This window comes from Jaculus jaculus, chromosome 18 (genome assembly GCF_020740685.1).
Source record: "Jaculus jaculus isolate mJacJac1 chromosome 18, mJacJac1.mat.Y.cur, whole genome shotgun sequence".
Classification (NCBI taxonomy): Eukaryota; Metazoa; Chordata; class Mammalia; order Rodentia; family Dipodidae; genus Jaculus; species Jaculus jaculus.
In genome coordinates, this window is record NC_059119.1 from 52,836,829 (window position 1) to 52,851,094 (window position 14,266).

The 14,266-nt window shown below is 41.5% G+C and overlaps 1 protein-coding gene across 21 annotated transcripts in view; it reads left to right on the forward strand.

Annotated features, from left to right (window-relative positions):
• Slc8a1 (solute carrier family 8 member A1) overlaps positions 1–14,266 on the forward strand; it is a 383,059-nt gene that overhangs the window by 316,977 nt on the left and 51,816 nt on the right. For 7 of the 21 annotated variants that reach the window (XM_045137164.1, XM_045137165.1, XM_045137163.1 and 4 more), the window contains exons 4-8: positions 1,479–1,499; positions 1,914–1,931; positions 2,038–2,052; positions 6,720–6,788; positions 10,730–10,860. In XM_045137164.1, coding sequence (XP_044993099.1) covers positions 1,479–1,499; positions 1,914–1,931; positions 2,038–2,052; positions 6,720–6,788; positions 10,730–10,860 — 254 coding nt within the window. The remainder of the gene's footprint in view (positions 1–1,478; positions 1,500–1,913; positions 1,932–2,037; positions 2,053–6,719; positions 6,789–10,729; positions 10,861–14,266) is intronic. The other 14 variants (XM_045137167.1, XM_004660118.2, XM_004660116.2 and 11 more) reach the window with 7 other exon arrangements.

Below are 14,266 nucleotides of genomic sequence, written 5' to 3' on the forward strand. Positions count from 1 at the left end.
AATCCTGTTGACTTAATTATATATGTAAAAGAAGCATGCCAAATGCTCATAACACTTATTAGTTATATTAAAGAGTTGATGTACGCAGTGTGGGAGATTAGTAAAAACATCTGAATTTTTTCATGCACTGGGAGAAAATGCAATATATAGGACTAATTCCTATGTAGAACCAATATCTGAGGACTGTAATCCCACATTTATGAGAACTCAATGACCTCAGGGCCCATCTGAGATTTTTTTTTTTTAAGTGTAAGTTCCTAACTTAATCAAATTCACAGGAGCCTTTGGAGTGATAGAGAAAGGAACAGTCAAGACTCACCATAATACTGCTTATTTAATAAGCTCTGCAGTCAGTAAGTGGAAAGAAAAAAGACTTCAGAAATTGTGCTGATGTCTTACAAAGAGGCGATCAAAAATGTCTCATTAGCATCTAGGGAAAAGCACTTAGTTTTAAATATATTCCTCCAAAGAACTGTCTTTTATCTCAAGGAAGAATGTCTTGGATACCACTCTTTCAATTGCCATTTTAGTAAAATATGCCCTCGTATAAAAGCAGATTAAAATTCCTTGATGGCATTATCTAGATTTTCACATGCTGACTGAATTCTCACTATAAATAAAATGATTGACTTGTAAAAAACATTCCCTATAATGCTACAGCCAACAGAGGGGAAATGGGACCAAAATAAATTATTGAAACATGACTCAGGAAGTTTATCTGACACATGTAGTCAGGTAACTTTTATTAAAATAAAGTGCTAGGGTCCAGACTGGAGTTAAAAGTAACCTAGAGAGTGAATTATACATCCCTCCTTCCCATCCTGTCAACTTCTGTGAAGTTCGATACCCACTAGGTCAAGATTGTGGTAATATTAATAATGAGCAGAAGTCACTGATACACTCAAGTAGGTATCAATTTTGGGACTCTTGGGGACTGAAGAAAAGCAATTTCAAGAGGCCGAGTAAAATGTCCAGCAAAAGAGAAAGAGGAGCCAATGCCCCTTTTCCAGGAGGGCAGGCAAAAATGGAATTTATTCAGAACTGTTTCCTATTCTATGGATTCAAGTGAGATCCTGGGAAACTGAAAACATCCAAATGCTAGATCCACTTACTCCTAGGTACTACTTAATGAGGAAAAAAAAAAAAAAAAACTAAAATCAAGTTAAAGATTAATTTCCCATAGTATTTCTACTATATTTCAGAGACACATGTACTTATAGAGAAATTGTATAGGTTTTTATTTATTTTTTTCAAAATAAAACACATCAATTTGCAGCTATTTTTATTGGGGTCATTTATTTGGAAGTATTCCCACGACACATTTCCTAAGAGTGCACCATTTTTTTTTTTTTTTCTGAGCAGTGGCTTTTTTCCCACTGCAATTAGATCTGCCTGAATTTCTTTCTGTGCTGATATTCCTCTTGCTTCATTATTCATCTTGTGTCTTATTCTGTGTGTCTTGTCTGTTTCTTTCACAGCCCTGTTATTGAATGAGCTTGGTAAGCATTCCATTTCTTGCACTTCCCATTTTTCTCAGTTACTTCCCCTATCTGTTAGATGATATATTAGATCTCTGATTTTTATCTCTATTGATCGGTTGGGGGCCACTGGCCTCATTTCAGTTAAAGCTAAATCATTTGTTACCTTGTTGATTGGACACAACCTTTGAAAACATCAGTGGTTTCTTAGGCATGTGCAAGAATTAAGATTGTGCACTAAATTCCACAATCTTAAAAGACTGAGTCATAAGCTCAGTCCTAAATGTATGTTCTTCTGTTCTTAATTGTAAATTTGGCAATTTTTCAGACCTTGGGTGGGTTGCCATTCACCTAACATCACTGTTATTTTGTTTTTACAGTGTTAGTTAAATTGTAACCATGATTTCTTTTTTTTTTTTTCTCTTTCTCTTTTAGGTGGCTTCACAATAACAGGTATGAATTTTTGAAATCTAATGCTACCTAATTTCATTTTTACTGTCTGTTCTCAATATATTTTTGCATTAAAAATCATTTCTCATTTTATTTGCTCTTATCAAAGGAAAATACCTGTATGGTAAGACAACTTTTCATAAATTTTCTATTTTTCTTCAGATAATCTAAATAGCAAACTAAACCATCTTCTAATGTGACTTGCATTAATATTTATGACACATGGTGTATATATATGTATATATCCTCTGCTGATGTTGCACCTTTAACACTTTACAAATTAACAACATTGTGCTATGGATATGTTATGTTAATTTCTAAGAAAAAACTCCTATTGAGATTTAGAACTCTTCACATATGACATGGGCCAATTTTCAGATGTTCAGACCGCGCTGCTAATGGGCAGTGTGTTCCCACAGAAGCTAAACTCAGCACCAGAGTGTAACACTTCATTGGGCTCAGAAAAAAAAAAAAATTCAGGAAACGACAGCCAAGACCACTTTATGACCCATGCCTGGGATCTTAACACTAAATGATGCCACTGTAGAGGATCACAGAGCAGCCCCTTTCCTTCACCCCATACCACCAACTTGAGCCTCTTTGGGGACTTAGCTTTAGTACTAAATAACTTGAGACTTACTCCAAAGTACTTCATAACTTCAAATGCTGATCAGAAAGCTTGAAACACATTTAAAGCTATGCACCAGACTGTGTACTGTTTTCTTATTCCAAGCAACCTTAAAGATGTTCCTTGTGCTCAAGAGGAAGGTCATTCCTAACTACATCATTGACCCTACCTGTCTTTGCACCTTTCAGAATCATTGATGGATACTTAGGACCATGAGTATCAAATCATAGCTCTTGATTTCTCCAGAGCTGCAAGTTGAAATGTCTCTGGTGTTCCTATAACCTATATGGCTTTTTGCAATTTATTGTCAAAATATTAAAAAAAAATCAATATTTTATATCAGAGCTGAAAAAAGAAAGCAACTATTCACAAGGAAATACTATCAAAATTTCTAGGGATGATAACACTGGTGAGAATTGGAGTTAATACAGACCTACTGTTTGTGTTAACTCAGTAGTGAAGTGATTATGTGAAAAGAGAAACTTTCCAAAGACAGAGCTTTGTACATGGACAGCTGTTCTCAGTTTCCCCTGAGTTACAGCATGACATGACGAAATTATTCATAGACTCACAGACACAGAGAAAATTTCCGGAAGTGATAAAAATATTAAGTGGGGCATCTCATTATAGGATTCCTTACATTTGACTCGTGAGAACTTTTCCTAGGTCAGATTTTCCCAATCCTCACTACAGAAGTTGTTTCTGAATACACTCATCTGAATTTCAACTCTTTTTCAGTGCACTATTATTTTTTTTTTTAACTCACTGAAGCCTTCCTGTATATTTTCTGATTCTGTCACTCAAAGATCAATAGTGACTCTTGAGAACTTTGAGGAAGATAGAAATTTGGCAAGTCAGCCTTCATAGCTTTGTGGAAGTAATTATATTTCTAAAGTCAGCTAAGGTTAATTAGCATGCTATCTAACAGCTCCTGACGTTCTATGTAGCCTGATGAGATCTGACCTAAAATTCTGTTAGGATGTATTAATGACTTTAGATATCTATTTTCTTTATCAATGGATGTCTTAGGAGTTCATTTTTTAGGGCTTCACTTTCATAATATCTGAACCATCTTCTCCTCCCTTTTTTTTAAATTTCTGATAATAGAGTCAGAGTCCCCCTCACCCCCACTTACAACTCCTTCCTGTCAGAGAATACCTTATCTATCCAGTTGAGTTTTCAGCAATTTCTGCCTTGGCCACATCTGATGTTCAAGATGACAGAATCACTTCCCCTCGAAGCGTCTACTCTGTCAACTCATTCACTAAGTTCTCAATATGGCTGAATCTCTGACCTAAAATAGGAGCTTTTGCATCAGTAACACCTTCTCCCACGATGCAGCTAGAGTAGGAGAATGTTGTAGAACTCTGGAAATGTTTACAGCGGCCTGTCCGTTTCTTCTTATCTGAACCCCGTCTCCCATTGCATTGTCTTTCTTCACATTGGAAGGCCCATGATTTCCTCACTATCTACGCTCCTGAGAAAGTTCTAAAGCTGAGGTCCACACATCAAAAAGTAGCTTTTAAAGCCGGAGGAGCTATTCTTTGAAGTTACTTTGAGGCTTTGAAGCCAAAGCTTAAAGGTGCAAGGAAAGTAGTGACAAATTAATGGAACCGCTGGCTTTTTCCTGAAGCTTTTACTGGACCGACAAAGCTGAGGGTGAAAAATCTGATTTTGAAGCAGGATATATGGAAATTGAAAAAAAAAAAACACCCTGTGGTCCGCAGCCTAATACCAATAGTTCAGTGATCTTGTTAATAGTGGACATTAACGTGCTAGAGACACTTTTGGAATTTGCAGGTTTTTTACCTGTTATCCCGGCCTTTTCTTGTTGAAGGGTCTTTGGATCTATGATACCATTCCACATTCACCTGGTGGTTTTATAAGACCCTGTACATTATAGCTCAGTAGGGTTTGGAATGGCAATCATTTTACCCCCACTCAAATGGGTTTTATCATTCTCAATTATTGGGAAGGAAAAGGGTTCAAAGAGAACAGCTCCCCCCAGTTCATTTACCCAAGACTCAGAATCAGCCTCCTGACTCTTGTGAGGATTGTCCTAAGCCTTGTCTGTCCAGTAGCACGGGTCCATTTCTCATGCATTACCCCTTTCCTTTCCCCTACAAATTAAAATTACACATCAAACCCCTTTTCAATCTACAGCCCAGCTTCTCTTGTAAAATCATCGTGATGGATTCCAGGCAAAGGAAAAATAAAGAGAAGCCCCTGGAAAAGGAGAAATGAGAGTAGAAGACATGAAAATTTTTAATAAAATTAAGTATTTTCACTTGATCTGGAGAAAAATAAATATATGCTTGATTTCCCTAAAACTTTTAGGACATGCAGCTATAGGGTTCCCTAAAATTAAACCGCATCCATAGGCTGGGGGGTTAGCTCGGTGGTTAAACATTTGCCTCTTTTCCTTTTTTTTTTGATAATATTCTTATTTATTTATCTGGGTGTGCATGCAATGCATGAATGTGTGTGAGAATGTATGCCTGTGTCTCTTGCTACTGCAAACACTCACCTGACTCATGGACTACTTTCATGTATGGCTTGTTATATTGGGTGCTAGGGAACTGAACCAGGGCTCAGAACCTTTTGCAAGAAGTACCTTGAGCTATTGAGGCATTTCCCAAGCTCTGTGAGTTTATTTTAAATAAGCCCATCAGAATGACTTACCTGAGGTTATAAACATATAACCTCAAAAGTTTGACTTGCAAGTTTTTACTGTTGGATGCATTTAAAAAAAAAATCTAACTCTTTTAGACCCTTCCAGTGCAGTTATATAACAACTGATTTATTATTTATTATTTTGGGATGATTCAACTGGAAGTTTGGTTAGTTCTTGAGAAACGGCTGTGTTCCCTCCAAGCACTTGCCTCTTAAGCATGAGAGTCTCTCAGGCCAGAGACTGCCAAGTTCAACATCTTACAACCCAGTGTTTAAAAAAAAAAAAAAAAAAAAAAAAAAAAAAAAAACAGAAAACAAGCTCTGAGTGTGGCCATACATATGTGTAACACAAGTCCATGGGGACAGAGGGAGTGTGAAGAGTCATTGGCGCTCACTAATAAGCAGCAGCTCCAGGGTGACGGAGAAACTTGGTCTCAAGAAATACATAGAGAAGCAGTAACAGAAGGACCTCGGGCTTTCTCCTCTGGCCTCCACACACATGAACATGGTATGCTCACCTTCATACCATGCATCACATATACCATACAAATCACACACGTTCTACACACACACGCACACACACAAAAAGTGACATAGTGTCCAATACGCCTCTTTAATATTATGCTCCCAACCTTGTATGTGTTTTCAAAGAAGCTAAACTTTGGGAATTCTGACACTCAGAAACACTTCTCTCACTCTGATCTATCGGTTAGAGCAACAAAGTCCCTGTCAAGTATGCTTCATGCTCACAACTGAGAAAACAGGGTCACCAAGAAGGGGGAGTGCTCTGCCCGCGTTTGAATGCAAGCAACAAGCAGAGCTGGCCCCAAGTCGTGGATTCCTAGTCCAGCTCTGGATAGCTCTTGGTAGAAGAGAAAAGCAAATGGATCCGGAAGCCAACTGAACCAGTCCAGTGAAATTTCTAGCCTGGGTTGATCCAAACACTTGTGTGATGATCACTTGTGAAATGTACAAGTTTTTATGACACACTCCATACTATTCAGGAAATAAATGTGGTAAGCATGTCTCAGGTGTCATATAACTTGACCTTCAAACAAACCCATGACGTAAACAGAGCAGGTACCATTATCTCCACATGAGAAAATGGGAGACATGGTGTCCTCAAAGGGCATGCTTTCGGATCAGTAGGCTTCAAACCCAGAGCACACCCACTGCAGATTTTTTTTGCAGGAATGTGATTCCATACCTTGCCCTGGGGTAAGGCGTTAATAATAATAAATACATATCAAACCCAAGCAAACTTAATTTAGCTTGGATCATAAAACATTTGCCTCCTTTGTGTATACTAACCTCCTTAATAACCACGTAATGACCTTCATAATGGTGGCCTAGGAACCAGTCCATCCCAAACTAACATGGCCTGCAGCATGCGCTTCGAGGTGTGATGTTTATTTGATTAACACCACAAGACTCTGGTAGCAAAGCCACTGTGATCCATCCTGCTGATTTTCTGCCTGTCCTTTCGCTAGGCCAGCCTGTCTTCAGGAAAGTTCACGCTAGAGAACGTGTGATTCCCTCTACCGTAATCAACATTGCAGGTACCCGCGTCACCACGGTCCTTGGACACCACAGTCTTCAAGTGTGCTTTGAGTCTTCATATGTCGTGGTCCCTGTGCCCTCTTCTAACATTTCCACGTCGTGCCATGGCTTCTCGGCTCGTTGGGGTGCCATGGCGTAGTAGTGTACGGGCAGCGTGGGCCTGCAAGAGAGATCGATCCGGGGCCTCCTGCCTCTCAGCTTTCAGTGCACGTCTGCCGTCTTATAAATGTCTCTCTTTTTCACACGTATGAGTCTTTCATCCAAATCTGTTGAAAATACTCTCAAAGCTATGCTGGAATTCTAACCAGAGCCTGTGCTTTCTGAGGCACCTAGGGTGGACCTGTGTGGGGCTTCCCCATAGAGAAACCAGAGGAATGCTAGCAACAGGATCACACGCTTCCAAAGATCTGCTGTGCACTGGCCTATGAATGTGGGCTCGTGACATGGAAGCTGAGGACAAGGCATCTCTTCTATAATCATGACTGCCCATCACTGGCCATGGCAACAGAACCACTTCTTCCGGACCCAGGGAGGCTTTCCTTACCCTCACAGCCCATCCAATAATCACAGTACCAAGGGTCGACAGTAAGCTTGCCCAGACTATTGCTGAGGGGACTAAAAGTGCCAGTCTGTCTGTTCTCCAGTCAGCGGGGCCAGTTAGGTGCTTGAAACGTCCCATTGACCTGTGTTTTCAAAATTGTCACCACAGTTTTAGATGAAGGATTACTGATATTCTCTGGCCTGCATGTACCTGCAAGCCTATCTATATATTCACGTATTTGCCATACACATACCATACAAGCAAAAAATAATGTAGATTATAAATTCTGGCTTATCAGTACTATTATTGAGCAATAGTAACATTCATCCAGCTGTCATCTCACAGTCACCTATGGCTGTCTCATAAATGTTCATATTTATCAATTAAAAGTAGCCCCGACACGTCCATGATATTATGTCTTTTCCCAGAATGCAACTCCACCTTTCCATACCCCCAAGCCATTCTTTTTCCATTATGTTCACCTGGCAAGTTTCTGCACCTGCTTCGAGGCCAATGTGAAGGTTCTCCTCTATCCTGCAGCTTTCCCTGACTCACCCCTGCACACTGCACTTGAAGTCATTCATTTGTGTGCTTCTCTGCCCACAGACCTTGATTTTTCTAGAAGTTTAGAGGATAAAGAGGCTGTGCTACACATTTTAAAGTGCAATTACATATGCTAAAAGAATAATTATTTTTTAAAGATAGGATGGACAAATAAAAAAGACACTATTTACAGTTAGCTGGAGAACTATCCAGCAAACACCGAGTAAACGCTCAGCGTTCCATGCACTATAATCTATCTAATGCATGTAAGGCAATTCAACAAGCAATGAGATGTTTTATTCTAACTTAACAAGTTGGTACACTGGGTCCTTGTATGTAAATATAATTAAAAATAATTTTTCATGGTTATGAGGCTATTCATGCCTAGGATACATAATAAATATTTTTATGGAATTAAACCTAAGGACTAAAGTACAGCTACTAAATCTGCAGTTGTTAACTGTGGGCATTTCATGTAAGAGGAGTGGTTCTGAAATTAAGTAGATGAAGCTGGGAAATCTCTCCTAGGTGGGAAGGTGAAGAATAAGTGTGTGATTCACCATAAGAGAGTAGCAAGTGTTAGAAACTAGATGGCTTCTTTTAAAATTAGTATAAAATCTTACTCAATATTTCCTGCATGTTATCATCTTCATGACCTCTTTAAGGTTTTTAGTTGTAGTTGCAATTTGATTATACTATGATTTACTTCCCTATCTTTTTCTTAAAGAAAAATATATGTCACTAAAAGAGAGATGTTAGTAATATTTTGTCATAAGTAGAAAATAAGATGACAAAAATACAATAGAAAAAGATGTTATTAAATTCTGACTACTTAAGACCATGAAACACCCCATGCCTGAAAACTGTTTTCTCTCTTTTTTAAATGATATAAAGCCACATGTTAGAAACTACTTCCAGACTAAGCATTGATCAAAAAGACTGAGTGTAATTAGGAGAAAACATCCTTTCACTCACTGAGTGATTCTTTTTTACTTACTACCATGCCCATGTGTTACAAGTCTATTTCACTTTTAAAGGGCTTCCTTCCCGAAATCCAACACATCACTTACCCTTCATAATTGAATTTTTTTTACCTAAGTTACCTTGAGTCCCATTTTTAAAAACTTAGTATCTATAAGTCAATTATAGAAAAGACATCCATAATAAATGTTCTCCCCCAGTTGCTTGGCATTTCAAATAGATATCTAATACTTAACATTTCTTATCCTGGGAAAACCATTGTTAGCCTACATAAGTCTTCAAGACACCTATGTTCAGCCAAAATTTTGATCAAAGATACGAGTATAATTTCTCTAATTTCTTGGTTCATGGATCAGAAAGCAGCTAGCATCAAAATTGTGACTTGGACATTGGGGAAACGGCCTTCACATATTTCAGCTAACCCCCTTTACTAGACACACAGGACAATGCTGGAGAACCCAGTGAGAACCTGTGGCCTTTCCTTGGGTAGTAATTTCCCCAATACTTTTACAAAATTGTCGCCACTAAGACAATTAAAATTAATCTCGCCCTTCTGTTATGCCCTTGCTAACAGCTAGTCCCAAATCACTCATCTTCAGTCTTCAGCTGCCTTGTTTGGTGGGATCACAGATCAATGAGGATAGAAATATGGATTTCAAAACATGATTTTTATCAAGACATTGTTGAATGCACGCTGAAGAATTCATCAAAAGGCTACATTCTGCTTCTGTTTCCCATTGGCTATGAACACTTAAGATGCTGACATATCTGTCCCCTACCCTGACAGTAGACCACTGGTCAGCACACAAACCCATGACGGCAGGGACTCAGAAGGCAGTGGAAGCCCTGGCTCTTTGGAGGGGATGGTCGGAATGGGCAGCCTTGAGCAAAAAGTCCTTCCTCAGACACGAGTCTTCTTGCTGGCAATTTCCCCCTATGACATGGAGGTGAGGGTTGCAGTTTTTGCCAGTCACCTCCACTGCCTCCCAGGACGTAATGAGGTGCATGCCACTTGATGCTGAGGGGAAGTGGCCTGCCTTGTTCCAGCACCCTGGACCTGTGGCGTAAAGGGTGATTACAGGACAAGTGTTGCTCTTCCACAGGTGCATGGCCTTTTCATTCTGGGATTTATCCTAATGACCTTCATGCCGAGACAGCCAACTGTGAGCTTCCCCTCATTAAGAGATCCTTGGGCCCATTAACATTTTCTGAGCACCCACCAGCCTCTCCTAGAGTTGCTCTGGAAATAATTACGCTCCCACTGTGGGTGATTGAGTATTAATTTCCCAAAGGTCTCACCGTCACCCTCCCTGTTTACTTTAAGATTAACATGGTCAGGGATCTCCTCACATGCCTTGGCTTTGCGCCAGGGGAGGAAAGACTGGAGCCTTCTTCACCTCTGGGGGGAAATTGCAAGAGCACAGCTAGCTTCAAATGTTCCTCTCCCATCCCCTCTGTGGCCCTGAGGCATTATCTGTTGCCTTTGGAAAGTGGAAGGGAAGAGGCGAAACCCTTCCATGTCTCAGGGTTACTCTAGGACTTTCCATTGTGTTTCCCTGGGGCCACGTGCTGGAAGAAAGTGTTCAGAGACAGCCAGACATGCCAGCGGCCCAGGGAAGAGCTGGGGGATTCCCTCAGCATAGACGGTGGGCAAGCAGGGTCCTTCTCAATGATACGGCTGTGCTGCCCAATCTGCCAAGCTCTGTCTGGTTCACCCTCTCCAGCCTCACTGTCTTGCCCAAGGGACTTTTAGAAGATCGTTAGGGCTTCCTTCCTCCTTGTTTTTTTCTTGTAGCAGGATTCAGAGATTTCCAAATTTAAAAAAAGAAAGAAAAAATGAGCACGCTGTTCCCTGTCTTTCCTTCCCTCCCCCAGAGGAATATGACGACAAGCAGCCGCTGACCAGCAAAGAGGAAGAAGAGCGGCGCATCGCGGAGTTGGGGCGCCCCGTCCTGGGCGAGCACACCAAGCTGGAGGTGATCATTGAAGAGTCCTATGAATTCAAGGTATGCCCGCTCATGCTGCCCACCCCGGAGGCCTGCTTGAAGGGTGGCCTGTGTGGCCTGAGCTGTAAGATGGTTCTGGAGAGAAAGTGAAACATGGTTTCTGATACTGGCTCATCCCCTGGGAGGCCTTCAGAGCCAACTTGGAAGTGTGGTGTTAGCTGGAGATGAAAAATTCGTAAGACCCGAGCAGTCTCTGAGCCAGGGTACAGCAGGGGCCACTCATTACCGTTCAGGGTCAGGGGTCACCCAAAGGGAAGGATTTGTCTGAGAGGGACATGAAGGTAGATGCCAACAGATTGTGGTCGAAACCAAACAATGTGAACAAGCAAATGAATATGTCAGGAACAAAGCATTTACAAGTGCTGAAAATCAGGAGGCTTATGTTTTGGATGGGGGATAAGTCCATTCCTATAGATCAACCCCGTGACAAATACTCATGTACATTCAGTCTCCCTCCTCAGAGCTGAGAACTCTTACGTACATAACCGCACCAAAGATACAGTGCCTACAGCCACAGTTTAAGAGTTGAGCTAATAAAGATGAATCTCAGGGCTAGAGAGATGGCTTAGCAGTTAAGGCTTTTGTCTGCAAAGCCAAAGGACCCAGGTTCGATTCCCCAGGACCCATGTAAGCAAGATGCACAAGGGGAACACGTGTCTGGAGCCCTGGCATGCCCATTCTGTTTCTCTCCCTCTCTCCTTCTTTCTCTCTGTCAAATAAATAGATAAATATGGCATGGTGGCACACACTTTTAATCCCAGCACTTGGGAGGCAGAGGTAGGAGGATCGCCACGAGTTTGAGGACACCCTGAGACTGCATAGTGAATTCCAGGTCACCCTGAGCTGCAGTGAAATAAACTTGAATCTCAAGTTTCTTGTGTGTGTGCGTATGTGATATTGGGGATTTAACCCAGGGCTTCCCACATGTTGGGACATGGGCTCTACCACTGAGATACATCCCTACCCCAGAATCTGTTTCGTAGGTAAGCAAAGTCATTCTTTTAGAAATTAAATATATGGGCATTGGAATGAAGTTAAGACTTTGAGATAAAACTTCCTGTTGCCTGGAGAGATGGCTTAGTGGTTAAGCACTTGCCTGTAAAGCCTAAGGACCCTGGTTGGAGGCCCTGGCATGTCCATTCTCTCTCTCTCCCTTCCTCTCTCTCAAATATTAAAATAAATAAGTAACTTCCTGTCAGTCCTGAACTGCTCCCTCGGTCCCAGCCCCCATCCCCACTACTTACCGACAGCCCCGACATCTAAGAAGACCTGAAGGAGCCAGCCCTTCTCCCAGTGCCCTGAACTACAAATGCACAACAGAATTCTCCCGAGTGATTTTTCAAAGGGACACGTCTGCTGTTCCAAAGACGAGAATGGAGCCTCTGAAGCATACAATTGGGACACTCTACCATAGAAGCCTCGAGATTTTATAAGGCTTTTTTTTTTCATAATGTTAGCCTATTTTCCTTTTGCTGGGTTCATTAATTTTTTTTTTTTTCCAATTTAGTTCACAAACTGAAGTGCCTGATTGGTGGTAGATAAAAAAAAAAAAGCACCTTTGCAATTGAAAAATATATTTTTTTGGAAAAGATAACAATGCAACTAAACTTTTTTCTTCAGGCTGCTAAGAATCTATCAGTGAACTGTTCCTTTTCCTCATGCCCACAGAAAGACAGGACGGGGGTAAACAGTAGCTTTCTAGGCTGACCCCCAAGGGTGGCATAGTCTTGAACTTAGTCTCTGCACACCCGGTGGGGGAACCGTGCACAGGCTCCTGTAGTGCACCCTGCTGGAATCTCCGAGTGCCCATTTCTGTAGAGCAATCTGCTGCTCTGTGTCCCGGTATGGCCACTTTTAAAAACATATTTTATTTATTTATTTGACAGAGAAAGAGGGAGAGAGAGAATGGGCACACCAGGGCCTTCAGCCACTGCAAACAAACTCCAGATGCATGCATCCCCTTGTGCACCTGGCTAACATGGGTTCTGGGGAATCGAACATGGGTCCCTTGGCTTTGCAGGCAGATGCCTTAACCGCTAAGCCATCCCTCCAACCCCCTCCCATGGCCACATTTTATTCTTCCTTGCATACCTTTTGTGCATCTGCAATCAGAGGGTTTGGTGTCCCTTACAGTGGTTGGAAAGGTTGCCCTTTCTGGAACGATTCCCTAACCATCCCAAACTTTTCATAGAGAATTGTGTATTCTGTCCTCCACAGGACAACCTTCTACCTTTTTTTTTTTTTTTTTCCCTATCACCCTCTATAGAAAGAGAGATCATGGGACCCAGGGGATTGCTCAGTGGATAAAATACCACAAGCACGAGGAGCCTCAGAACCACAGAGAGCCGGACACAGTAGCAAAAGCATCAGGACTCTTATGAAAAGATGGGGGGGGGGGGAGAGGCGCAGATCAATCCTTAGAAACTCATGAACACACACACACATACACACACAGAGAGAGATTTAAAAGAAAGCATAGTCGCTTACTTAGGAAGCATTGGGTTGGATAAGTCTTCCAGATAGGAAACTTCCCTGGGTCAGAAGTCCTCCCTGGCCACCGCTGCTATTATTTGAGCACTGTACATAACCCCTCCCCCGCTCCTGTCTCTTTACATGACTCTAGTGGTTTGGGGTGGTGATTAAACTTCCTGGAATAATATTGAATCTCACCTCCCTCCATTTCACTGGCATTGATGCCTAAAGGACATCTTGGGAATGTGCACCTCAAGTGCCCCAAGTTACTGACTTTGGTATCATCCAAGACTTTTCTGTCTTGAGGATGTTGCTCAAAGCTCCCGGAGCTGTATGAGAACCTCAAATCTGAGTATCTATTCGCATGTCCACACTGAGTCCTTACATCTTATGATGTGACTAAGACGGTCGCCTTGCCAGTCCCCGCGGCCAAGAGTAAGATTTTCACACTCTTAAAAGTCTTCTGCAACCAAGAGCTGCTTATTGGCATCTTTATGAGCCCTCAAGTGGACATCAAGAGTATTGTGGAAGGTCTCGTGTCTAACTTCAGATTCACCTCTGCCACGCCCTTTCTCCCAAAGATGGAGAAGATTGCATATGCAAATGAAGCCTTGGGAAAAAATCTGTCTAGACCTCCCGCAAATGAACACAACTCTCGTTTTGAAACTAAAAGTTGAAAATCTATGTGGATTTTTTTCCCACACCCAAAGGTGATAAGTTATTTATCTTCTTTTTAGAGACAGAGAGAGGGGTGAGAGAGAGTGAGAATGGGTGAGCCAGCACTCTAGACATTGCAAATGAACTCTAGATACATGCACCACCATGTGCATATGGCTTATGTGGGACCTAGAAAATCAAACTGGGGTCCTTAGGCTTCGCAGGCATGTGCCTGAACCACTAAGCCATCTCTCTAGCCCTAAAGTTTGTTCCATAA